The sequence below is a fragment of the Rhinolophus hipposideros genome (assembly GCF_964194185.1).
Source record: "Rhinolophus hipposideros genome assembly, chromosome: 5".
Taxonomy (NCBI): Eukaryota; Metazoa; Chordata; class Mammalia; order Chiroptera; family Rhinolophidae; genus Rhinolophus; species Rhinolophus hipposideros.
The window spans coordinates 36,142,186-36,168,584 of record NC_138051.1 but is presented as its reverse complement, the minus strand read 5'-3'; the positions used below and the strand labels follow the sequence as shown (position 1 = coordinate 36,168,584).

The following is a 26,399-nucleotide window of genomic DNA, read 5'->3' as shown; positions in this document are numbered from 1 at the left end:
AACTATACTGACCCAAGCCGTGCTCCTTAAAACTCTCTATGTGATACCAAAAAACACTGGTACCAAAGAAGAGAGCTTGTCGACATGTCAGATGCCACTTAGACCCTCACCTGCCAGTATGCTGTCCTGAGAAATGTTACCGTTACTTAGCCCCCGACCCCGACTGAAAGATGCAGTCTTCAGCTTTGTCCTAAAAATACGGACTACCTAGTTGCTGGGTGCATTTCTTAGAATGACGACCTGTGTTCCCTGGATGAGGGGACGGAGCCCAGGGGGCGGCTTGAACAAGGTCATACAGCTTATTAGAGCCAGGGCTGCAGCTCAGATCACATGCAAGTCTCAGTCACTCAGCACCAACTTATTGAGCCCCGTTGTATCTGGAAAGAGACCTGCAAACCCAGTTACAGAGGGTATTTCATCTTTCCTCCCATAATGTTGACATCTGTCCTATTTTCACACAGCTCTTTGCCCAGGCAGCCAGGACCCCCCAGCCCCCCACCTCCAGGTACCATTTGGAAATAAGTCTCCAAGCATTATTCTGCACTAGCCCCCCAGTCCCCTCATTGGCACCCCTCAGACAGAACCTCAGGCCCCGACTTGGAAGCTCCACCTGGGGAGTTTCCATTTGGCAGTGCCTTCCTCTGTCACGGGGAGGGACACTGAAAGGAGCCATTATCACACTGGAAATCGGAGCCCAGCTGGCAGGGCTGCTCAGTCAGGCCGACAGGATGCCTGCTTGATGCCAGCGCTCAGATCAGCAGAGGCAGAAGTGAAAAATCAGTGTAGAACAATGACTCTGAGCCTATGGTCCCCTTCCAGGGCTCCCCTGCCATTGAGGCAGTGTTCTATTTGCAAAAGAAAACATCAGTTCCAACCTTAATTGCTTTTGAATGGCAAGGCCGCTCATAAAAGACTGGGGGACTTTTTTGTTTTTCCTAAAACAAATGTTCTAAACAGTTTTCCCAAACAATAATTTTCCCTCCAACATGGGACTGGAGGGAAATTGCTCCCTGTTGTGAACTGAGCGGCATTTGCTATTTTCTTTTTATTATAATACTTTGGAGGGTAGGGTGAGGGAGATCACTGGGATGATTCTTTTAAAAAACAAGTGAATTCAACATGTTAGAGGGGTATATAAATGTGTTCACTGGAAGGAGCATGGGAATTTTCTCTCAGCACCAGTAAGTTTTGCTTTGAGTCTCTCCTAAAGAGTAGTTTTGGTCCTACTCATAGTTTTCTACCCATCAGCAATCACGGCCCAGTAAAACAGGAATCAGTTCATTTGCATTTATTTTATTTAGGTTGTTTTCTCATTAGTATCTTACTAGTCAGGCGGGACTAGGTATGTGTACTGAAATGACAACTCCCCGAGTCCCTCCCCCATAGTCTCAGTGGCTTAACAAAGCAAAAGTTTATCTTTCACTCACACTACATATCTAACGTAGGTCAGCAGAGGATCAGTAATTCAGGGACCCAGGTGTGGGAAGTTTCATCTTGACACACTCTCTGTAGCGGTGGAAAGGGAACACGGCAAACCATTCCCTGGTTCTTCTATCTTTCCCTAGAAAGTAACATCATTTCCGCTCACGTTACTGGCAAAACTATGCCACATGGCCACACCTGATTTCAGACGGGAGAGGTAGAAATGGGGGGGCGGGGGGGTGCAGCACCAAAAACTTCCATAGAACACTGGAGCAGATAGACTACTCCCTCTTGGTTATCCTATTTGAGCAGGATTGGTTGTGACAAAGACACAAGAGCTACCATCATTACTTATACAGTCAACTGGGATCTTTCTAGTTTCGTGTATGCTGTTTCATTGTCAACCATAGTCAGAGCTATTGTCCAGTTGGGAAACTGTGGTCACAGAATTAGCTAACCAGGTTTCATGTACCCAACTCACTTGGCTTCTGTTCAAGTTAAAAGGAAATCCAAACAGGTTTGCTTTAGCATGAAGGTAATAATTATCCCATTAGCATCACCTCACGTGTATGTAGCACTTTGAAAAACTAAAGTGCTTTCACATATTATCATGTTTGATCATAACAATTCCATGTGCTAGATAGGGAAGATTTTATCATCCCGTTTTTAAGGTAAGAAAACAGCTGGGGGAGCGGGAGAGGAAGAGGAGGGAGAGAGAAAAAAAGGAGAGAAGAAAGAAGTGGAAGAAGATGGAGAGCATGCAAGGCGGGAACAGGAGAAAAAGCTTTATAAGAGGAATATATATATGTGTGTATATCCCTAATCACTCAGCCAATATATATGCATATTTGCCCTTCAGCAGCAGAGCTGGAATTAGTATTGAGATTTTCCTTCTATTCTGTATTCTTTAGAAGTATCACTATCAACCAAAATACAACATTTGGATTAACTAATGTGTTGGATCGCCAGGTACACATCCACTTATGCCTAATGACTTGTGGTGTACAGACCATGCTGTGGGTACAGTAAGAAAGATTTCCTCCCTTCCATTTCTTTTCAGCCAGGCAGAGGGCATGACAGGGAGGAGGGCCCAGAGCTCCTCTGTCCCACAGCAGTTCTGAGCCATCAGCTGAGCACAGGGGACATGCCCCTCAGGTCTCCCAGAACAGCAGAGCAGCCATCCTGACGGGTTTCTTTCCCCCTAGTTCTCTGATTATCAGAATTACCTGGTGAACAGCTGCGTGAAGGAGAACCCCACCATGGAGCGGTCCATTGCCCTGTGCAACGGCATCTCCCAGTGGGTGCAGCTGATGGTGCTCAGCCGCCCCACCCCGCAGCTCCGAGCTGAAGTCTTTATCAAGTTCATCCAGGTGGCCCAGGTGAGTGATGGAGTAAAAGTTTGGCCTGGGCTATGGGGTAAATTATCCCCTCTCCTCCCCCACCCTGCCAAGTCTTTCCCTCCTGAACCACGATGGGGTTAGTGTACCTTAAACTGTCCTGAGATCTGGACATGGTGACTTCTATTTCCCAGACAAGGGCAATGTGGAGAGGGCCATCTCAGGGGTCAGGATATGGTTTTAGATCTATTTTAGATTGTTACCATTTTTTAGATGCTTACCAGCCTGCATTGTTTTCCCAAATCTGGTCCACACAGCAAAGGAAAGGGTAATTCCAAGTTTGCCTGGGGCTGGAGTTGTCTTAGGTCTTTGAGCTCATGCTGTGTTAAATGTCTGGGTTTAATGTTTGAGGAGCAATGTGTAAACATTTGATAAGAGGAAAAAGGTACAGTAAGTCCTCACTTATCATCAATAGGTTCTGTGACTTTAAGTGAAACGACATATAATGAAATCCATTTTACCACAGGCTAATTGATATAAACAAGAGTTCGGTTCTTGTGGCATCATTATAATGAAATAACGTTGACTGAAATGATGTTATTCGAGGGCCTGCAGTGGTATGGACACATTATTTTAAATTCACCAGATTCTAGCTTCTCTGTCCCAATTACTGACCTCTGTAGGCACTGGCATTGCCAAGGAATTAAGACAAAGTCCTTGCCCTCAAAAATAAGTCTGGTTAATTTGGTGTGAAGGATATAAAAGATTATACTTAATGAAACATTTTTCCAGCTCCAGAAGGTCAACACCAGTGTTCCTCGAAGTCTGGTACAGGGAGCACGTGCTCTGATATTAACTAGAGGTATATCAAAAGCACAGACTCGTAAGGTCAACCCCAGACCCAGGCAATCAGAATATCTGGATTTGGGTCCAAATATCTGTGTGCCAAACTAGTACCGTGTTTCCCCGAAAATAAGACGTAGTGGACTACCAGCTGTAATGTGTCTTTTGGAGCAAAAATTAATATAAGAGCCAGTCTTATCTTACTATAAGACAAGGTCTTATAATAATACCGGGTCTTATATTAATTTTTGCTCCAAAAGATGCAGTAGGGCTGATGGTCCAGCTATGTCTTATTTTCGGGAAAACATGATACTTTCGGTGGTTCTTAGAAACCACCGATTTAGATGGTGGTCAAAGACCAGCCACACGAAAGGAGGGAGATGTGACACCTTGTCTGGCTTGGTACCTAGTGGTCTGGAATTAAGGCTAAGAGGAGAAATGAACAGGAAATTGCAATACCTGATTGCTAGTCTTTGACCCGCAGAAGGAAGACGGGGCACAGAGACGAGAGGCAGCCTGTAAACTCACACGTAACTGACATGTACAGTGACTCTGTTTCCATCTGTTTTATGTGTCACAGAAGCTCCACCAACTACAGAACTTCAACACACTGATGGCTGTGATAGGCGGTCTCTGTCACAGCTCAATCTCCAGGCTCAAAGAGACAAGTTCGCACGTCCCACCCGAAATCAACAAGGTCAGTGCTGTTTCCTCTGCGGCTCCTTAGCAGCATTCTTGGACCAGTGTCAGTGTTTCCTCCTTAGGGGCAACCCAGGAAGCATTTGTGAACCATACCATCCCACCCAACTAGGCATAATACGGAGGAGGCGAACCCCAGTAAAACCCACAGGATGGGGATGTCACAGGTGTGAGGGGCTGTGATTCAGTCTTGGCTCAGTGCCACTGCACACGTTCCCGCTGGTCAGCTGAAATAATGTGCCTCTTTCCCATGTTCATATGCCACTGGATATTCGGTCACTGTCTTAAATACTGACTCCCTTACTCCAAAATGCTTTCCTGAACAGAGGAGTGGTTCAGTTGACCACAGTTCAGTTTGCACATCAAGTGTAGTTATACAGTGACACATTAAAACCCTATCTCTCAACAACCCTTGGAGAATGACATTCTGGATAAATTTACCCAGATAATTGGAAATGAGTTTTTCAGGCACCATTGTGTAATAGTGTTTCACTGAGGAATGTTTTTCTTAAATATCCTATGCACTTTTCTACATTCTTAGATTTTACAGAAGAGACTTTAATCTTTTATAACATAAGGCCGTTACTATAAACCTAAGCCACTATGATATACTGAAGATATCAGTGCAGCAATATAGTATGGGCTAAACGACAACTGTTCTTCTGAGCATTTCATCTCATTTAAGTGGACCAACCAGCCCTCCCTTCCTAAACTCAAACCCCCATTCTCCCAAGCTGGCCCGGAGAGACTTTCTTAGGAAGAGATGCCTGCGCTCATTGCCCCATCTGTTTTTCCCAGGTGTTTAGCTCCTTTGGGAGTCTCTTACTAGTCATCCATGCTCTCACAATGCTGGGCTCTGTGGAGCTCCCCCACTCCCACCCATCAGTAGTCTGGTCACCTTGTAATTCCCCTAGTTCTGTGGAGACTAGGTAGAACAACTGAAAAGATTGCCCGTGTCTCAGATGTGACAGGAAGTATAGATTAACTTGTCTCTGTGTCATTTCACTTAGAGCTGGCTCCTCTTCTTCAGCTTGGGGTCCCCCACCGCAGTGCTTCCTTGTCTGCAGCTGCTTGCACCTCAGGCTGGTCTATGTAGTGAGTTAGTAAGTCCAGGGTTAAAGCAAGTGTGCCCCCCAGTAGTTTATTTCGCCTCCTAAGAACAAACATCTCTCCTTTTTGCTCTTCGCCTCTCGTCGGAGCACCTTCCACACTCCACGCTCACCTACACTGTTTGCTAGAGATGTGTGAGGAGGAGGTGCTCTTGCCAGCTCAGGGACTGAGGGAGGCCGATGCCAGAACCTCAGAATCTTCAACTGGGGAGAAGTGGTACTTTGGAGGCCAGTTTTATTAAAAGGATTTCTGGCAGTGTTTAAAATGGTAATTTTGAGTTGTAACGTGACTGGCAATCTTTACTTCCTGTCTTTGCTTCCCACTCACACGTGGGGAGTGGGGTTGTGACCTGTGCGTGCTGACTGGAACCAGGCGTGTGTGACAAGAACACCACATCGGGCCGCTCCTTTTCTGTGCTGATGAGCAGCCATGCCCCTTCCAGGGCCAAGGGAGCGGGCGAGCTCTGCTGCAGAGCTCCCTGGGGCTTCTGCCTCATTCTCTTGCATGTCCTTTGCTGGGAATTGGTCTAGGTGATTCAGTCTCTCTAGTTCCAGCTTTTAGTCAGTGAATGGAGTGCCAGCTGCCCAGCTGCTTCCTAGACGTAGGCCCGTTTTCGTTTTCCGAATCACTGAGGTGACGTCCACAGAGCGAAGAACATGCAATGGCCTGCTGATAAAGCGCCACACTTAATGCAGGCCTTTCCCCATGCCAGCAAGTCAGCACTTCTGACATCCCATTTCAGCTGCTCGGCAGTGCAGTGTCTCTAGAAGCATTCAGATGACACGAGGGAAGGGAACTGCATGGCTTGGGGATAGAGGTCAGAGGGACACTTACTGTTCACTATATACGCTTCTAGCTTTAATTTTTACATCAAGTCTTTCTTTCTCTCTTTTTTTTTTTAATTGGGGAAGGGGAACAGGAGTTTATTGGGGAACAGTGTGCACTTCCAGGACTTTTTCTAAGCCAAGTCGCCGTCCTTTCAGTCTTAGTTGTGGAGGGCGCAGCTCAGCTCCAGGTCCAGTTGCCCTTGCTAGTTGCAGGGGGGGGAGCCCACCATCCCTTGCGGGAGTCGAACCAGCAACCTTGTGGTTGAGAGGACGCGCCCCAACCAACTGAGCCATCCGGGAGCTCAGCGGCAGCTCAGCTCAAGGTGCCGTGTTCAATCTTAGTTGCAGGGGGTGCAGCCCACCATCCCTTGCGGGACTCGAGGAGTTGAACCGGCAACCTTGTGGTTGAGAGCCCACTGGCCCACGTGGGAATCAAACCGGCAGCCTTCGGAGTTAGGAGCACGGAGCTCCAACCGCCTGAGCCACCGGGCTGGCCCAGATCTTACTTATTTTTTAAAAGACAAATTTTAATGTAAAAATGAAAAATAAGGCCTCATTTCAGATTTTTTCAGTTATGTAGTAGGCTCAAGTAAAGCACATTCTGTGACGTTTGACATAATCCACACCTTTCAGATGAATCATCCCCTGGCCGACAGAGTAGGGCTGGGATGAAGTGATGGTAGAGGCGGAGAGTCAACAAGGTGGCCACTGCAGACAGTACACCTGCCTGTAAGGTACCTGTGAGTGGGTCTCTTCTCTGCTTCGTAGGTCCTGGGGGAGATGACAGAGTTGCTGTCCTCCTGCAGAAACTATGACAACTACCGGCGAGCCTACGGGGAGTGCACCCACTTTAAGATCCCCATCCTGGGGGTGCACCTCAAGGACCTCATCTCCCTGTACGAAGCCATGCCCGACCACCTGGAGGACGGGAAGGTGAACGTCCACAAGCTGCTGGCCCTTTACAATCACATCAACGAACTGGTCCAGCTGCAAGAGGTGGCCCCGCCCTTGGAAGCCAACAAGGACCTGGTGCACCTGCTGACGGTGAGCTCCCCCGGGAGAAGGGGTACTGAGCACCGCGTGCCAGGTGCCACTCTGCGCCCTACCAAACAGAGCTCAGTGAATCCTCATACAAACTATAAGAAGGAAATACTGTTATCTGCATTTTCTGGATGGGGATACTGAGGCACAGAGACATAACCTGCCTGAGGACCATACAGTCAGCAGCACAGCCTGGATTCAGACCCTCTGGTCTCCTGGGGCATTTCCTCCTCCCTGCAAAAGCAGTCCTGAGATCTCTGGGGGAGGAGGTGATAGCAAATCAGGACACAGGCTTGGTGAGAGATGGAGACAGTGTGTTCTCATAAAAAAAGGACAAGGCAGTGAATTAAAAAGAAAAACAGGTTCAGTATTTGGCCCCTGCCCCCACTGGCCTAGATCCCTGCTCCTGGAAGCATGTGAGCCAAGGGAAAGCAGACACACTTGTATTGGTGCAGGAAACCAGGATTTGCACTTTGGGGGATAGGGAGACCAGATGAGCTCCCTCCCTTCCAGACGTGCAGTTCTGCAGCTCACTAGCTGTGTGACTGTGGGCACATAACCAAGTCCGGTTCCTCCTCTGTAAAATCAGGGATTCATGTCTGGAATGACTTCTAACTTTTCTGGTAGTTCTAAAATTATACAATTTTTCATCCACTTTTGTTGCAAAATGGAATAATTAGCATAGCCTCTACGTATATCACAGGGTGATTCTGGTAGAGCCCCAAGCTTCACATCCAGCTGGTGTCTAATCCTAGCCTTTTCACTAACTGGAAAGGTGACCTTGACAGGTCTCAGCCTTTGATATCATCATCAGTGGAAAGAAGTACAGAATCTTAACATGTTGGAATCACAAATCCTGTAATGGAAGCTGTGAGCATCTTCTCGGAAAAATATACATGAGCCATATATGCAAAAACTTGAATGTTTTTGAGTTCTGGACCACCGGAAGCCCATCCACAGACTCTAGGTTAAGATTATTTCTAAGACTTCTCACCTCTAAAATTTTATAGGTCTAAGATAAATGGAACTCCTTAACTCTTAATTGTCTAATACCTGTTATCATTCAAACTGGGTTCCGTTGCTAGAATCAAATTTTAATATCAGGTCAAGCAAACAGTCCTTTCAGGTCACCTGTCTGCTTTGGGAGAGAACGAGTCAGGTGTGGACCATCTGAGCAGTTAGGGCCTAAGCTCTAAGTAAAGGCTTGGATATTACAGTTTAAATGAGGGCATCTCGAGAAGTTTCCAAAATTCAAAAACATTTTAACGACAAAGAACTAGTGCTTGTGGTATTGTAATAGTAGGTGTTACACCCTCCAAACTTTGTGAATTTTTAAATTTAAAAGCCAACTATTAAGAGCCTAGACTAAACCACTAGAGAGGAAGAACTAAGAAAGAAACACATCAGCCCTGGGCAAGGCAGACAGCATACGAACAATTAACCCCATTCTCCTTTGATCTGCAGTTATCCCTGGATCTCTACTACACAGAGGATGAAATCTACGAGCTTTCCTACGCCCGGGAACCAAGAAACTACAAAGCCCCAGTGAGTTTGTCATATTAAGACTCCTGCAGGTAACAGGTGCTTTACAAGCTGCCTATCAACGTCATTCATCTGAAGGGACTTTTAGTTCAGTTAGTGTGTTGTTTCTACTGTGTGCCCAACCATGTGCTAGGAACAGAGAAATCTTCAATGTATGTATGAGAACTAGTTCCTGACCATAAATAGCCTGTGGTTGAAGGGGTAAGACTCATGTGTGAACGGTAAATAACTAAATGCCACAGGGCATCAGAATGAGCAGTGAAATCAGTCAGCGGTTTCCAAGGTAGAGAAGGGAGGCAGTACTGTGGGCTGGAATGACCTCTCCCTCCCATTTAATATGAAGTGTCCCCACACAGTTGTTTCCTTTCTGTGATTTGTTGATGATAATGAGAGGAATATGCATACTATCAGAAGCCGAACTTCAGCAGATTTCCAGCTTGGTAGATAGACAAGCCCCGTCATCCAGGAGTCACTTGCGTTAGAAAGAGACCTTTGTGCAGAGCAGCCCTCCAATCGCAGGCCCTGTCCTGCACGGCAGGAGCTTCACAGGTTATCTGGCCCCGCCTCTCCTGCAGGCAGGTTAATAATGGCAGTCTCCCTCCAGGGGGACCAGTAATTGCCAGTGTCCTGGGAAGCTTCCCAGGCCCCAAACAAGTGGTACTCAAGGGGAGAGAGTGCCCCCACATAAGAAACACAGCTGACCTGTCAGGAGGCTAAATTTCATTGTCTCTATACAGATCAAGTTCTAGCTTCCTATTGTAATGAAAGATGTTCACTGGTAGGTTCATTTTCAGAATGTTAGAAGCATTTCAATAGAAAGGGTACCTTCTCTTGTTTTTAGAAGAGATTTTAAGCCGGGCCAGGTCTTAAATACTTAAGGGTGGAATCCATCTCAGCTTGTCCAGGCCTCAGATTTTTTTCTTGTGTGTCTTCCTGCCTTTTAGCTGTTTTTCTCCTCATCTACTTTACTCTTTATTGATAGCTTTGACAAAAAAGTTTAATGGGGAGGGAACTGAAACTCGGGTTAAGTTGAGAATTTTACATTATCTGTAGATGGAGATAATGTATGTGAGGAGCACTTTGTAAACCATAAAGCACAGTAATAGTGTTAGCCACGATTACTGTTCTAAATGTCAATGACCTGGGCTCTCTGCTCCTTACCACACACAGGTGGGTGTTCACAGCCGTCAGGTAGATGCAGCCATTGAGTAGTGGGAAAGGAAGGAGCTGTAAATTACAGTGCATTATAATCATGGAGATTTCTCTGCTTATTTCGTTTTAGCCACTAACACCTTCAAAGCCACCAGTAGTCGTGGACTGGGCCTCCGGAGTGTCTCCCAAGCCTGACCCAAAGACTATAAGCAAACACGTCCAGAGGATGGTGGATGTAAGTACAGCTGTTTCAGCGGACAAAAACCAGGCACTGCCAGGCTTAGTTTTGTATGTTGGGAGAAGGGGAGGGAGAAGTGGTAGAAACACAAGGTGAGAAACTTGAAACTCGTTCCTATGTGAGCACAGGGAACAACTTTTCACATTGTGGCTGCAGAACAGTTCAGAAGCTACATTTTGCCAACACAGGGGGGCCTCATAAGGCGGAGCTGTGCCTCCTCTTAAAGACCCAGCAGGAGAATATATATGGAAAGGTTGCCAGTTGATGTGGGGGCAGAGAGATGTTGGAAAAGGTCTGAGTATAAGTAAAGGTAATAAGGAGAATCTAAAATTGAAAACTTTGGCACAGCTTGATTCAGTTCACTGTGCTAAATGCTGAAGGGGCACTACATAGGTTCATATTTCTGCATTTATCCTGTGGACCACTCCAGCGTTAACAAGAGACCAGGAACAATAAGTGGTAGAGGATTTAGCTGGTTAGTAGAAGCTTCAGAGATGGTGCAGTCTGAGCTGAGCGATCAAAGGGCAGAGTGGAAGGAGAACGCCCCCTCTGTGCAATGAGCAAGGAGTGTGCCACCAGGGTGACGGATAATTGACTTGCTAAGGGATCGAAAGCCCTTGGTCACCCTCCAGTTCTGGAACCAGCAAGGACCTGGGATGTGACCCACGCATTTTTGCAGCAGCCTAAGGAGCATGTTTCCTGGTTCCTCTCATTCAGGCTGAGGAGGAGGCTTTTACCAGCTGCTCCGGCCCTTGTCATTTGGCTAAAGGGAGAAATGACTGTTTTTCTCTTCGGTAATCACCAAAGAAATTCCTTTTTTCACAGTCTGTCTTCAAGAACTATGATCATGACCAAGATGGTTACATTTCTCAGGAAGAATTTGAAAAGATTGCTGCCAGTTTTCCATTTTCCTTCTGTGTGATGGACAAAGACAGGTGAGGGTTTGTGTATGGAATAAATATGGTTATAAGCCCTTAAGCACAAAAAGTTTATGGGCATTGCTAGGAGAATTTATCTTGGATGTGTTGTTGCTGTGATCACTTAATGATATTTGGGCTAAGATACTGGGGCTAACAGAGCAATCATCAGATGAATGCCTGTCTGGCTTTGGTTTGGACCACAATAAACTGTGAAACCAGTTTAGGAATAGTCAACTATAAATTTTAAAAAGTTTAAGTCTCCTTTCTTGTTTAGTACTTATAGGTTATGAGAAACTAATAATTAATAATTTGCATATTTACTTTTTGCAAAGTTATGTAAGTTTTATCTTGATTCTCCATATAAAATCAAACATATGGTTGGTGGGTTCCAGTTATGTATTATATACTGAAGTCTGAAACTGCTGCGTAAGGTATCTCTCTATATACACAAAATGTCCCATCATTTCTTTTTCAAGTCCTATAGACAGTGGTGACATTAGGAAAACAGTTTAGCCAAACAACAACTGTAAAGATGAGTAATCCCGTCTCACCTACTTATTACATGCTATTCATGTATCCTTATTAAGAGGAAGGCTCCTGGAGGTAATTCCCAGGTAATAGACACTGTACTACCTACCACTCAAGGATAAAAAGAAAGGTGAGTTTTTGAGTCTCGAAGCCACCCCTCACACCCTTCTCCGTGTCATTCGCTGGCAGGGAAGGCCTTATCAGCAGGGACGAGATCACGGCCTACTTCATGAGGGCCAGCTCAATCTACTCTAAGCTGGGCCTGGGCTTTCCTCACAACTTCCAAGAGACAACCTACCTGAAGCCCACTTTCTGTGACAACTGTGCTGGATTTGTAAGTTGTTCTTAGAGTGCTTCAGGGTTGAACTGGGGAAGAGTATGAGACAGGTTAAATGAGTAAGCCAGGCACAGACCTCACAACCCTCCACGACTTAGCCCAGCTTAGAGCCTAAGCAAACAGCCATAACAACCTGGTCCTCATATAACATGGTTTTTACTTGCACCCACCTTTCCCATTCCTTCCTGCTTTATTTTCCCTCTGGTGCGTTGAAGCCTTGGATAAATGGTAAAGAAATATTGAACTGGGATATACTTTTTAAGTATCATAATGCTGTTCCAAATGTTAGGAAAAAGCAGTAGGAGACACCCTCGCCCATCCCCACTTTAAAAGGAACTGCCTGTAAGAAGCCCTCCGGCCTCTGCCCTTCCTCCGCCCCACCCCTGGCCAACAGAGCTTCCTCCTACACCCGGGCCCGGACCCCAGGATTCTATATCCTTGTTCTTTAGTTTGGAGTCCCGATAAGCCTGTTTCTCCCATGATTCATCCACTTCAGGCTTGGGGAAGGCCAGGCTCCTAAATCTACTGTAATGAGCTTCTTAAGAACATTTGACCTTCATCAGCACAAACTTTTCCTGTTTGCAACTTAAAGTCATGAGGGACAATACGTATGAGAGATAAACAAGGTTCCCCAGCCACCTGAGGTAGAAAATAGAATGAGGGAAAATCAAGACTGGACGTCAGTGCCTAGCCTCCTACCCTATGGGTGACTGTGGTGCATTCTGTCTCGTTTGTCTTGCAGCTCTGGGGAGTGATCAAACAAGGGTATCGATGTAAAGGTAAGGCGCCATGCTGTCGGCTGCATTGTTTCTCCTTGGCTTAGCGGCTCTGCTACAAAGCACTTTACCCACAGTCATGGTCCATTCATTCCACAACCTCTCAGCACAGCCTCACCCCCAAACTGGCTTCCCTAGAGCACCCGGCGAGTGGCTGCCACCAGACAGGCGAGAGGAGTGCCTCCACCAGACAGGCGAGAGGAGTGCCTGAGTGACCAGTTATGCAGCTTCCCTTTACAAGATCCTCTCTCTGCCTTGGTAGCCCTAGAAATAGAGATGGCTGGTAGGAGATTATACTCTCACATGGTCATGGAAAGGTGGATCCCCAGTGAAAGGCACAGAACCACTTTGGGAACAGAAGTGATTACCAAAGACCCCTGTCAGCTTTCCTTTTATCAGTAGATACCTTGTGACTAGAAAAATTCAGGGGTGAAAGAAAGGAGTCCTTTTACTACAAAAAAGAAAGAGGACCTAACCTTTGGGAGCCTCCAGAGTCTCCTTAGAGTAGGCAGTGTGTGGGATAACCAAAATCGCACCTCTACCCTCCAAGGTAACAGGATGCCACTTAGGTGACTCATGAGATCGGGGTGGGCCGAGGGAAAATGCTGGGCTCATTCGGAACATTAGGTGTCCTAGCTCCAGAAGACAGAACAGGCCTGTGTGCTTAGAGAGCTGCATGGATGTGGTTTTGAGACCCTAAAGAGGGAACCGAAAGACTTCCTGACCAGGGTGTCTTGTGCACAGACTGCGGGATGAACTGCCACAAGCAATGCAAAGATCTGGTTGTGTTCGAGTGCAAGAAGCGAGCCAAGAACTCGGCAGCTCCCACCGAAAACAGCACCTCTGTGGGGCCAGTGTCCAGCCTTTGCTCACTAGGAGCCAAAGATCTGCTCCACGGTAAGTACCAGGCCCTGGGAACATTCATCTTGGAACGTGAAATGGAAAGGATCAGGTTTTCAAGGAGGAAAGAGTACCTTTATCCTTCTCTCTTTAGATAGAAACAAGCACAAATACTACTGTGGAAGACATGCCCGAATATTACACACCCTGTATTTTAAGAGTAACACTTCACTTTTGGGCACAATTTTGTCATTTAAAATGCACATTTTCATGGGCAAAAAGTGGCAGAAAACACATACGAATCTGGAACCTCAGCGTGAAGCTTGGAAAGGGGCTGCACCTTTCTACATTCACCTACTTTTCCTTTCTTGAAACTTACAACTCTCCTGGACTTTTATAACACTGTGGTCTCCTAGAATTTTTCCTGCCATTTTAAGGGCTCCTTTTCTGTTGCTTTTTAATTTGCTTTCTTCCTTTTGCTCCCAAAATGATAGAGTGCCTAAGAATCTGTCCCAAGCTTTCTGTATGTCTAGGAGTTTGATCTAAATCATAGAAGGGTTTATAATTTGGGCTGGCAGGAATATAACTATGTTACAGAAAAGTTGGGAAATGGAGATACAAAATATCACCACCCATAGTAATCCTCTAAAAAAGAGTAATTATTTTAGGATGACTATAACAATTTAAATATTCTGGTGCTTAAATAACAGTATGATTTTGAGCTTTATTTGGGTAAATATTTATTGTTAAATTATGTTCCCCTAGGAAAAAATTACACCAGGATACTTACAAGGTTTCTAGTATTTCAACTGTTGTTTCAGATTATAAGTGCTAATTAGAGCACTTTTGAAGTTGTCCAGAAGCCATTTTGACTATACCAGTCCCGTGTCTTGGCTAGAAAGTTTAGCAATAGCTCGCTTGCTCGCTGTCTCTCTCCCATATATATATAAAACATCTTATACCTTAAAATTACTGCTGAGTCTTAGCAAAGCAGGAAACGTAGATGTTATGCATTCTATCTTAAAGCTACCACTCATCTCGAATACATCTGCTCCTACTCTACTTTTCCAGGAACTTACTCCTTTTGGTTAAGATCTATGCTGGACAGGGGGGTCGGTTCAAAGAAAACCAGAATGACTCCTCTCTCTCTCCTTTTCCAATCAGTACCAAACCAGGCAATACATTTTGATCCACTGCACAAAGCTAGAACTCCCCTCTCACAGTTAAGCTGTATCCACTGTACAAATAGGCGCTACAGAGAATTCCTACCAGCTGTTGAAAGCTACCTGTTATTAGGACCAAAACTTAAGTGCTGACAGCTTCCACTGCAAATATTTATAAGGCATATCTGTATATATATTGACCCTGCTCTCTTTAATTTATGAAACTTTCCATCATTGATGCAGGGATTTTCTGTAGAAACCCTCTACGCAACCTTTGTGCAAACAGAAAAAGATGCCCTTACCTCAGGGTGGATGTAGTCTAATACCAGCTTGGCCAGCAAAGCCCCTGAATTTCAGCCCTCTTCCTCCCCTAAATTGGGTGCGCAAAAAAGGAGTCCATCTGGGGCCTGTAGAATTCCTGTAACAGTAAGAACAATCAGTTCTTACTGTTTGTTCTTACTGTTTGAACAGAAAGAACAATCTCCTTTGAAAGTAATGTGTCGATCTTGAGTCACTGCTTTTCTGAGGAAGAGCAGTAAGCTGTCGTGTGTCTTCCTACAGCGCCCGAAGAGGGACCTTTCACACTCCCTAATGGGGAGGCTGTGGAACACAGTGAGGATAGTAAGGACCGGACCATCATGCTCATGGGAGTGTCCTCACAGAAGATTTCTGTCCGGCTGAGGAGGACTGTCGCCCACAAGGCCACCCAGACCGAGCTGCTGCCTTGGGTGGGCAGCGAGAGCACTTTCGCACTGACTTCCCCAAGGAAGGCAGCCCAGGACACGCTCTATGTGCTTCCCAGCCCCACGTCTCCATGCCCCAGCCCAGTCTTGTTCAAAAAGCGGGCTTTTGTCAAGTGGGAGAATAAAGAATCCCTCATAAAATCAAAGGAGGAACTCCATCACCTCAGACTCCGAACCTACCAAGAGCTGGAACAGGTACCTTCCTTTTTTCAGACTTTCTGAGACAAGTGGGGCTAAACCAGGAGAGGGCATGTAAACTGATGATTCAGACCAGGTTGATTTACTAGCAGGATAAAGCAAAGAAAGGGAAAAAAAGGATTCCGGGGACCCTGGTTCATATTACATGAGTAGAACAGGATAGACAGGGCTCCCTTTATTGCCGTAAAGGTACCATTTGAAAATTTTGGTGCCAGGGCCCAAAACTGCTCACAGAAGGCTCCTTGAGAAAAACCAGGTTCTACTATCAGCTTTACTGTGCTGATACCACCCCCTTTTTCTAGATGGAACTTAAAATGAACTTGCTTGATTCAGCAGAGGTCGTTGCTAATCTATCTATTCATCAGGGTTATGTTTTGGGCCTTTCATGGATGTCTAGATATCTTCCTAAGAGAAGCCAGGTGATTTTTGTGCTACCAAACAAAAATAATAATGGTAAGTATCATAGCTCAACCAAGAAAAAGCCTCTCTTCTAATATATCCTATAAAATGGTAACGAGTGTGGCACCAAGAGCTGCTTTTTTCCTGTTAGGCTCACAACGTCTAATGAGGTTAAAGAAAAGACAGCAAAGTAGGAGAGGGGATAACTGCCTGTTGCCCCAATTCTCAATTCCACAGGGTCAATTACTAATGTAATTCTTTGGTTTAGAGTACAAAGCTCACAGTGAGCTGGCTTAGATAAGACTTCTTGTCATGGGGACCATAGTTTCTTACCAGTGACAGGTACATTATTTTAGAGACAGGGAAGCAAAGATATATTAGCTCCAATGTTATCATTCACTTTATTAAAGGGGGGGAATGCCTATCTGTCTTTGTTTCAAAACAACCAGGATGGCCATGTGTTTTATATTTGTATCAGTACAAATATAAAACCAACATCCACCTCGGTGAATTCCTTAAATAATTCCACATAGTACACAGTGAAACTGTGCAAGAAGCCTTAGGAGTCCCTACCTTATTCCCTGTCACTCCCAGGAACTGAGTTAGAGACACATATGAAGAAACTTTTGGTTTGGTGCCTGGAACAAAGAACATAATATTAGGAGGAACATATGAAAAGAGAACAGACTTTCTGAATGAAACATAGTCTCTTGCTCAGAGTATTCTTAAGACATGCTTTAAGAATCAAAACACTCAGAAGGTGGCAAAATGTGGGTTACACAAAACCCTCTCTCTTTAGGTATAGAAACTGCCAAAAGCAACTTTTAAGGAAAAAAAAAAGGAAGAAATCTTGAAAAGTGAACTAAACAGAGCAGAAAGAACTATGGCCTTGGGGATGAAGATTTGTGTTTCTAGTCCCAGATACGCCTACTACACTAGCTAGTGAGCTGTCTCTTAAACTCTGTGAGCTGTTTGGTCCTCTGTAAAACACAGGGTCAGGAGTCCATGCCCTCTCTACCGTTTGCTTCAGATATTGACATTTTACATGCCCATGAAAAGGAACAGTAGAGTTGGCAACAATGACTTCTTGCTGCAAGAAGTGGTGGTAGAAAGCTTTGAGATGAGTTAGGTCCAGAATATTTCCTACCCAGTAATACCAGAGCTCGTAAACCCTCTCACCATCCTCCCAGCTGCCTCTCTTTTATCCTGTCATAGAGACCTAGGGATAACAATTCATTATTACGGTAGAAGAACAATGAGTCCCACTTTCCCGCTAAGTAAAATCCTTATAATGACTTATCTATCTGTAATTCAAAGCTCACCCTGAGCTTTGTACTCTAAACAAAAAGAAGTGCATTGACCCTACAGAATAAAGTATTTGGACAAGTGCCTGTTGTCCCCAGTTGTCCCATCTCCTACTTTCCTACAATACTCTAGCAAATGTGAAAAACAGAATTAGAAAACTATATAATAGAATGGTGTATTAACCACTTAATTATAGTATAAAGGGTTAAAAAGGAGTATTACAAGGTATAACAATGGCAAATACATACACAGCCATAACTGGAACACTGAAATATATTAAGAAAATACTAACACATCTAAAGGGAGAAATAGACAATACAATAATAGTAGGGGACTTCAATATCCCACTGTCAGCAATGGATAGGTCATATAGACAGAGAACCAATAAGGAAATGTTGGAATAGAACCACACTCTAGAACAAATCGACTTTACATACATAGAAAATTCAATCCAAAGAATTTCTCATGCTTCTTGAGTACACAGGGAACATTTTCTAGGAGAGAGCATATGATGAGGCACAAAATAAATCTTAGCAAATTTAAAGATTGAAATAATAGCTACTATCTTTCCTGACCACAATGGCATGAAAATAGAAATCAACAATAAGAGTAATGCTGGGAAATATACAAATACATGGAATCTAAACAACCAATGGGTCAAAGAAATCAAAGGGAAATAATATAACACGCTTTCATGATTAAAAAATCTCAGCAGATTGGGTACAGAAGGAACATACCTCAAGATAACAAGGGCCACATATAACAAACCCACAGGTAACATTGTACTCAATGGAGAAAAACATGAAGCTTTTCCTCTTAGATCAGAAATAGACAAGGATGCCCATTCTCGCCACTCAATATAGTACTGAAGTCTTAGCTAGAGTAACTAGGCAAGAAAAATAAATAAAACGGATCCAAAACAGGAAAGAAGTAACACCATCATTATGTGCAGATGATATGAGTTTCTGTATAGAAAATCCCAAAGACTCAACCAAGAAACTATTGTAACTAATCAACAATCTCAGTAAAGTTGGCAGGATACAAAATCAACTTACAAAAATCCGTTGCATTTCTATACACTAAGGTTGAAACATCTGAAAAAGAAATAAAACTATCCCATGCACAATAGCATCAAAAACAGTAAAATACTTGGAATAGATTTAACCAAGGAAGTGAAAGCTCTGTACCATGAAAATGACAAGAATTTGCTGAAGGAAACTGAAGACACGAACAAATGGAAAAACACCCGTGGTCATGGATTAGAAGAATATTATTGAAACACCTACATTACCCAAAGCAATCTATAGATTCAATGCAATCCCCATGAAAATACCAATGGCATTATTTAGACATAGAAAAAATAATCCCCAAAACAGTATGAATCCACAGAAGACCCTGAATAGCCAAAGCAATCCTGATAATAAAAATTTAAAAAAGCTAGAGGTATCACACTTCCTGATTTCAAACTATACTACAAAGCTATAGTAATAAAAACAGCATGATACTGGCACAAAATAAACATAGATCAATGAAACTGAAAAGAGCGCCCAGAATTAAACCCCTGCTTGTACAGTTAGCTAATATTCGACAAGGGAGGCAAGATCACCCAATGTGGAAAATACAGTTTCTTCAACAAATGGTGTGGGAAAACTAGAAAAACACTTGCAGAACAAAGAAACTCCTATACTACACGACTCACAAAGATTAACTCAAAATGGATCAAAGATTTAAACATAAGACAAGATACTATAAAACTCCTGGAAGAAAACGTACGGGAAGAAGCTCCTCAATATTGGTTTTGGCAATGATTTTTTGGATATGACACCAAAAGCACAAACAACAAAAGTAAAAATCAACAAATGAGACTACATCACACTTAAAAAGCTTTTGCACAAAAGAAACAAAATGATAAATGAAACCTGCAGAATGGCAGAAAATTTTTGCAAACCATATGTCAGATAAGGGGTTAATAGCCAAAATATATAAAGAACTCATTGCAACTCAATAACAACAAAAATCCAATTTAAAAATGAGAAAAGACATTTTTCCAAAGACATACAGATGGCCAAAAGTTACATGAAAAGTTGCTCAACATCATGAATCATCAGGGAAATGGAAATCAAAATCACAATTAAATATCACCTGACACCTGTTAGAATAGCTGTCGTCAAGAAGACATGCCACAGTAAGTGCTGATGAGGATGTGAAGAAAAAGAAACCCTCATGCACTCTTGGTGGGAATGTAAATTGTTATACCAACGTGGAAAACAGTATGGAGGTTCCTCAAAAAATGAGAAAACAGAACTACCATATGATTCAGCAATTCCACTTCTGGGTATTTATCAGAAGAAAACAAAAAAACTAACGCAAAAACATAAATGCACCACCATGTTCACTGCAGCATTATTTACAATAGCCAAGATATGGAAACAACCTATGAATCCATTGATGAATGAATGGATAAAATGTGGTACATACACACAATGGAATATTATTCAACCATAAAAAAGAATGAAATCTCGCCATTTGCAACAACACAGATGAATCTCAAACACATTATGCTAAGTGAGATAAGTCAGACAGAAAAACAAGTACTACATTCTACCATTAATATGTAGAATATTAAAAAGCCAAACTTGTAAAAACAGTGAATAAAACGGCAGTTACCAGGCAATGGGGGTGGGAGGATAGAATAGATGTTGTTTAAGGGTACAATCTTACAATGAGTGGTAAATAAGCCCTAGAGATATAATGTACAGTATAGTGAATATAAACAATACTGTATTAAAATCATCAAACTCAATAAGAAATTAGAATTTAAATTACTGCAACTACTGAAAACAGGATAATTACGTAACATGATAGGTGTTAATTATAGCTACAATGGCAATCATATTATATAAGTATCAAACATGCTGTACACCTTAAATTTACATAATGTTATGTGTCACATAGATTTCAATTAAAAAAGTCAAGACTGGAAACCCACTGCTGCCTCTGGGTGGGATAAAATTTCTATCTTTATCAAGACTCCATTAGTTTTCTGAGGCGCTGCTTTCATACCTTAGACCCAACCAGAGACTGTTTCTGCCATGTTTAGGTCTACTTAAACTGGGTCTGTTGCTACACAAGTCAAAGGTTTTGTCATTATCCACCTATTGCCCAGGAATGGTTTATTCTGCCTTAGGCACTCACATCTTCGATATGAGTAACAAAAGCAAACCCTGCTGTTTGCTCATTTAATATTTAACTTGTTATTTTCTATTCAGGGCAAAATAACTGTTTTGAAAATAGTTTTTAATTCTCAGCCACAGTGAATGGGAAGTGACAATCAATTCTGATACTCCTGATATTGTGATGATCTGCTATTCATTGCTGCTTTATTAACATGCCTCATTCTCCTTTCCCTTTAGGAAATAAATACCCTGAAAGCAGATAATGATGCTCTAAAGATTCAACTGAAATATGCAAAGAAGAAAATAGAAAGCCTCCAACTTGCAAAAAGCAACCGTGGCTTAAATCAGATGGAACAGAGTGACTGTTCTTAGCCCAGAAACTCTTAAGGGGCACAATCTGTAGATGAGTGTAGCAGAAGTCTCAGTTCCCAAACTATTAACACAAAGATCCAGGGAACCTTAGGTTGACCAGCTTTAAAAAGGGTACTTTAAAAAAGAAAAGCTAGTTATTCTTTTTTTTTTTTTTAACCTCAGAATCCTCATGTGTGGTACTGTTTTCTCTTCCACTTAGCTGAATCAAAGGGAAGGAAAACTGAAGGATGCAAAATTTTTACCATTCATACCACAAACTTTTTTTCCCTGAGACGAATAGCAAAAGTGTGATAAAATTATGACTATAGTTTTCTGACAAGGTAGCTTCTACGTGGCCTGCCTGGCTGCTGCTTCCTTAGAACTAAAATCCCTAAAAAATGAAATTTGCTTCCTTCCCCAGGGTTTTCTGTGAACTGAGGGATTTACTTTGTTCTATCCAGAGCTTGCTTATATTAAAATACCCACATTCCAAAACTAGATTCACCTCTCTATATTCCAGAATTCTTTGCAAATCTGGGTCCCACTTCACTACCTCAAATCGAATCAGTTAACCTTTCCGTCCTCCTTCCTCACTACACTCATACATACACACGAGGATATCTACCTAGGCAGAAGTGAACGTCTAGAGATATAGCCGCAAATTTCAGGACAGGAGGGTGCTGATTAAACACCATGACGTTATCCAATTGCAGATCAACTCATAGTTTTAGTCTCACAGTCATAATAAAGTAAGAAGCCAAATTAAATACCTGAAAACATGGCTATTATCATCTCATACATGACTGGCTAATTAGCTAAAAATAAACATACTGCAACATGTTTGTCCTCATTATCATCTACAGTGGATAGAATTAGGACTTTATGACTGTTTTTTTAAAGTGTTTAGTGCTTCATGTGCCATCTTGACCCTTTCTTTGGAAGTAACTATTTTTGAGCTGAATTTGTGCTTATACTGCCTTCACTATTAATACTATTTAGAAATAAGCTAATTGGATCACAGCCTTCAATAACAGCTGACAAGCGTGTACATATACGTATATATATATATTATGTATATACAGTAGCAGGCATGTATGTGACTTCAAATTTGTTTCCTCTTTCATAAAATGGAGGAAGTGAATTAAAACAACTTTTAGTCATTTACACAAATATAAAGTTCAGTTTGTTATTAGATGAAGAATTTACTCACAATGTAAACGGTATTGTTTGGCTAAATCACAAGTAAGAGTCCTATGAGTTATCTATTAATAAGGTTAATGATAAATGGGCTCATTTAGTGGTCTGGGCATCTGTTCACAAACTCCTTTGTCAGATGATTCTTTATTTCTCTAAAAAAATTCATATGGTCATTTTATTTCCATGCTTGGAAAGCCTGGTATCAAAATGACTTGAAATTCATAATCAAGCTGACCACTGCCAAGAATATAATCTCAACAATTAGAAGTTCCAAACCTAAAGCCAACAAGTCTTAATCAGAATATAAAGTATATATGTGTGCGTGTGTGTGCACATGTGCTCGTGCGTGCGCGCGCACACACACACACACACACGCACACAGTAGCTTCCTTGGAGGATTCAGACCATTTAAGAAGCTTCTTTGATGCAAGACCAGTTACCATTTGCATACCTCCTTGTACTGAGCTTTAGTGACAAAGCTAGTGACTAGCTTTCAGTTAGTGTTTTTAAATAATTACTTTACACACAAACTTACTCTTTTCTAAATCCAAATTCAAAAATCGCACAGCAGGGCTGCTGAGGTCCACCACCTGATATGGAAACTTACAGAAGCACTTTGCTACTTACCTTATATGGAACATTAGTTCATGATAATCTTTAAAATTCATATTCTTCACCATTATTCTTCTGATACAGACCAAAGCCAGTACCGCTCAATTTTTTTGAACAGTCATGTAACAATTAAATTTTTTCATTCTTCTTACCCTCCATCCAGGTTAGTTTCTATGTAAATAATCTGTAATCTACAGGAATTCAAAATGTCACAGTCCCCTTAATTAGTCAAAGTAACATGGTTATGGTTACAGGGTCTCAAGCATGCCAGAATTTATCACTGAAATGGACAGGAAGCAGTAGTTTCATCACAGGTTTTTACAGTCCAGCAAGAGCCAAAGAAGTATAGTGTGTACATTAATATTATTTGCACTGAGCTACATGGGATTAGTGGAATCTTCCAAAAATAATATGGAACAAATTTTTGGTTTATCAAGCCTAGGATACAAATTTTTGTGTCTTGTACTTACTTGAAATAAGTTTGGGTATATATTTATCTGTCAAAACAAGGACAAATTTTGTTTTGTTAACAGCAATGTCACTTTTCATTTTCTTTGGTAATTGACTTGCCTTTTTACTGACTATATGTGAATTTCTGTCTAAAGATGTATTATGTAAAAGAATTGCCAGGAAAAAACAAATGTATAGAATGTATAGTTTTTTTTTATACCTAATGTAAGTTTTTTTGTGTAATATTTATATGATAAAAGACATTAGGATCCCTCCAAAATAGATGTCTTGAATTTCTTTTAGTTCATGAATATGTAGAACCTTCACCTGAATTTTGACTATAATCCACAGCTGAGACCATGCCCCTATCCTATTCTATTAAGCAAACAGTTTTCCTGGAAGGAAAAGCAAAGTAACTAATTATTCAGTGTAAGTTCTTAGACATTTTTTTATAACAGTACAGAAATAGTCAACCTTTTCTCATCTTATTGCATAATGACTTACAGTGATCCCAAATATTAAGTTTATAGATACTTAACACTGAAGGAGCCAAATTTGAGGCTGTCATTTCTTAGTGGTTTTCGTCTTTACACAGTTCTAAGGAAACTAGCAAGTAAAGAAACTTTGAAGCTGTGGGTGAAATTAGTAGAGGAGGGTTCAATCCAGTGTAGACCACCCAGAGTACTTCATTTGTGCTCATGATTATTTACAGTGAACAGAGCTAGCCATAATTTTCCCTTAATCCCCAGCCAACTTTTATTCAACCAGAAGAAGGGACAAAAATTCCAATCACTCAAATTCCACTGCGGAACGCATCTTAATATATTTGGATGTGGGTGTATTTATCATTTGGGCACTTCGTAATACTTCACACAAAATAATGAAGTCACACTGACAACTTAAACCTAAAGAAGAGATTAAACTGCCTCTCCTCCTCCAGCCCCAATTCCCATCCCAAAGATCTCTACCCCAGCTCCTTACAAGGTATAGACAGTATCGCCCATCAGAACATTCTCTGGTCACAAACCTTTTTTTGGGTTATCGTACCTTCTTTTCACACAAATATAGGTAATTGTTTTTGGTTTAAAATGTTTTGTTCTTTGTAAAACCAAAAACTGTAGCGATATTAAATCTTTCAAAATTGTTCTATAGAATTAAATCAATCTCAGTAAAAATCCTACTAGAAAAAAAGAATTACAAACTGTTTTCTATTTAGTGAGGCAAGGTTTCCCTGATCTGCAGAACACAGGGAATAGATTCAAAGAAAACACTTGATCTGTTCTTTTGCTGACAGCTTATGTGTAATGGTGTGGTGGTTATGTACGAACAGGACTTAATGTTCTTTTTATATGGTCCAGATGTGAGGTCAGTTACCTTCTTTAATCCAGAAACTCCCAGTACAGACATATTTATATAGGCTGCTAGATACCACAGGCTACACCAAGGCAAGAAAAAGAAAAAAGGGGAGGGACAACAAGGTAATAGGAAAAAATGAAAATGAGGACCAGGCAAAAAGGAATGCAGAGGCAGAGAAAAAGGTGTTGGGCTTCAGGAAGCAGTGAAGTGCTCTACAACTGCACTGCACTTATTTTGTAAAACACTTTCACATGATTGCCTTATTGCTCAGTGCACTCTTCTACAAATGAACAATGATTATCATGAAAATCCTAGCTTACAGTAAAGAATAAGATATTAGGGTCTGCCTAACCCACTCAGCTTTTGATTCAAGTGAAGTTTATAGGAATGTATAAATCGGTGTGGTTCCATGTACAACATGATTCTAGTAGCAAATGCTAAACTTACGTAAGATTTACAGTGAGTGGAAAATTCAACTGCACTCCTATGAAGGTACAAAGAAATCTTACAGAAATTGATAAATTAATGTTTCTGCCAGTATTTGCCATAACCCGTTAGTGATAAAAGTTGAAGGCAGTTGTAAACCCTTTCTGTATCAGCAATTAAAGCTCCCGAAAAGAAATGAAGCAGAAATGTAAAGGTTTTAAATGAACATTTTCTGTTTTAACTAATAACTCACTTGAAATATTACTCCAGTGGTCTCTGCTTATATATTTTCCAATATTATATTTCAGAGTTCACAGCTACTGTTTCCTTAATTATGGAAAACATTTTTCTCCAATTCTCACAAATGAAATTAAGTCTCTTCATTAAATATAAACATAATAAAAATAATCTAAGTTTACAAATAACCAAAAAAAATTGTTTTCCTATCCGGAACAAATTTCTTCGAAGAGTTAGCTTGAAAAATACATGGCCAAGACTGCAGTATACACAGTACATTTACTTTTAGTTTTAACATTATTTTAAATTTCACCACAGGGTTTATTAAAACAAAACAACAAAACTGGCAAATATCAAAGACCATTTGTCCACTGGTACTCATCTTTCTATCTATTCAATTGGTTAGAGCACAGAAACTTGTTCCACAAAGGTGTTGACCAAAAGCCTACTTCGGAATACAGATTTTACAAAGGGAAATGAAAAAATTTGTGTGGCTATCTCTTTTTCTCTAACTCTCTATACTAAGAAATAAAATGCATTACTTGGCCAATTTCTTAAACCAGTAAAACAATAGGTCCACTATAAATTCTCAACAAATTTCACTTGTACATAGGTCTTTATGAAACAACCTGAGTGGCGCTCAAGTTATCACATTCCTCACTGACAAATAAGGACAAATCAACCCTTGAGATCTCTGGTCATTTCAGTCCATAGCTAAAAGGGCTAGTACAATGATTTGAATTCACAGCTTCTGGTCCCTAAGCCATTGACTGCTCCAACCACCAAACCACATATACCACTCCCTAGCTCTGTGTTTCCAAAACCTGGATGTGAGTCAGAATTACCAAGGGCTGCTTTGGCCCTCCCTCTGGTCTACTGAAACTGGAAATCACTGCTCTAATCCTACGTAATACATCTCAGCCTGCCTTTTAATATTCCGATACCTAAAATGATGCCCAAAGGATGAAGAAACCAATTTATAGGAATATTTTTTATATCATCATGTAAAATTGGTACATCTTTGTCCCTTTAGAGTAATCCTGACCCCAATATAACTTTGCTTTGTCAGCCAAACAAAATTGCAGATTTCAAATGCAGTTGGAAAATAAATATGTATACCAAAAAGTACACACTCAGGCTTCAATTAATGGAACTTTTAACAGAAATCTGGCCA

At 41.7% G+C, this 26,399-nt stretch overlaps 1 protein-coding gene across 2 annotated transcripts in view; it reads left to right on the top strand.

The window, feature by feature from the left end:
• The window catches only part of RASGRP1 (RAS guanyl releasing protein 1), an 80,103-nt gene extending 53,712 nt beyond the window's left edge, over window positions 1–26,391 (top strand). For both annotated transcript variants that reach the window (XM_081048226.1, XM_081048227.1), the window contains 11 exons: window positions 2,628–2,801; window positions 4,183–4,299; window positions 7,007–7,282; window positions 8,744–8,824; window positions 10,104–10,208; window positions 11,037–11,146; window positions 11,849–11,993; window positions 12,739–12,775; window positions 13,517–13,669; window positions 15,337–15,713; window positions 20,834–26,391. In XM_081048226.1, the coding sequence (XP_080904352.1) occupies window positions 2,628–2,801; window positions 4,183–4,299; window positions 7,007–7,282; window positions 8,744–8,824; window positions 10,104–10,208; window positions 11,037–11,146; window positions 11,849–11,993; window positions 12,739–12,775; window positions 13,517–13,669; window positions 15,337–15,713; window positions 20,834–20,968 (1,710 nt within the window). In that variant the 3' untranslated portion in view covers window positions 20,969–26,391. The remainder of the gene's footprint in view (window positions 1–2,627; window positions 2,802–4,182; window positions 4,300–7,006; window positions 7,283–8,743; window positions 8,825–10,103; window positions 10,209–11,036; window positions 11,147–11,848; window positions 11,994–12,738; window positions 12,776–13,516; window positions 13,670–15,336; window positions 15,714–20,833) is intronic.
• The last annotated feature ends 8 nt before the right edge of the window (window positions 26,392–26,399 follow it).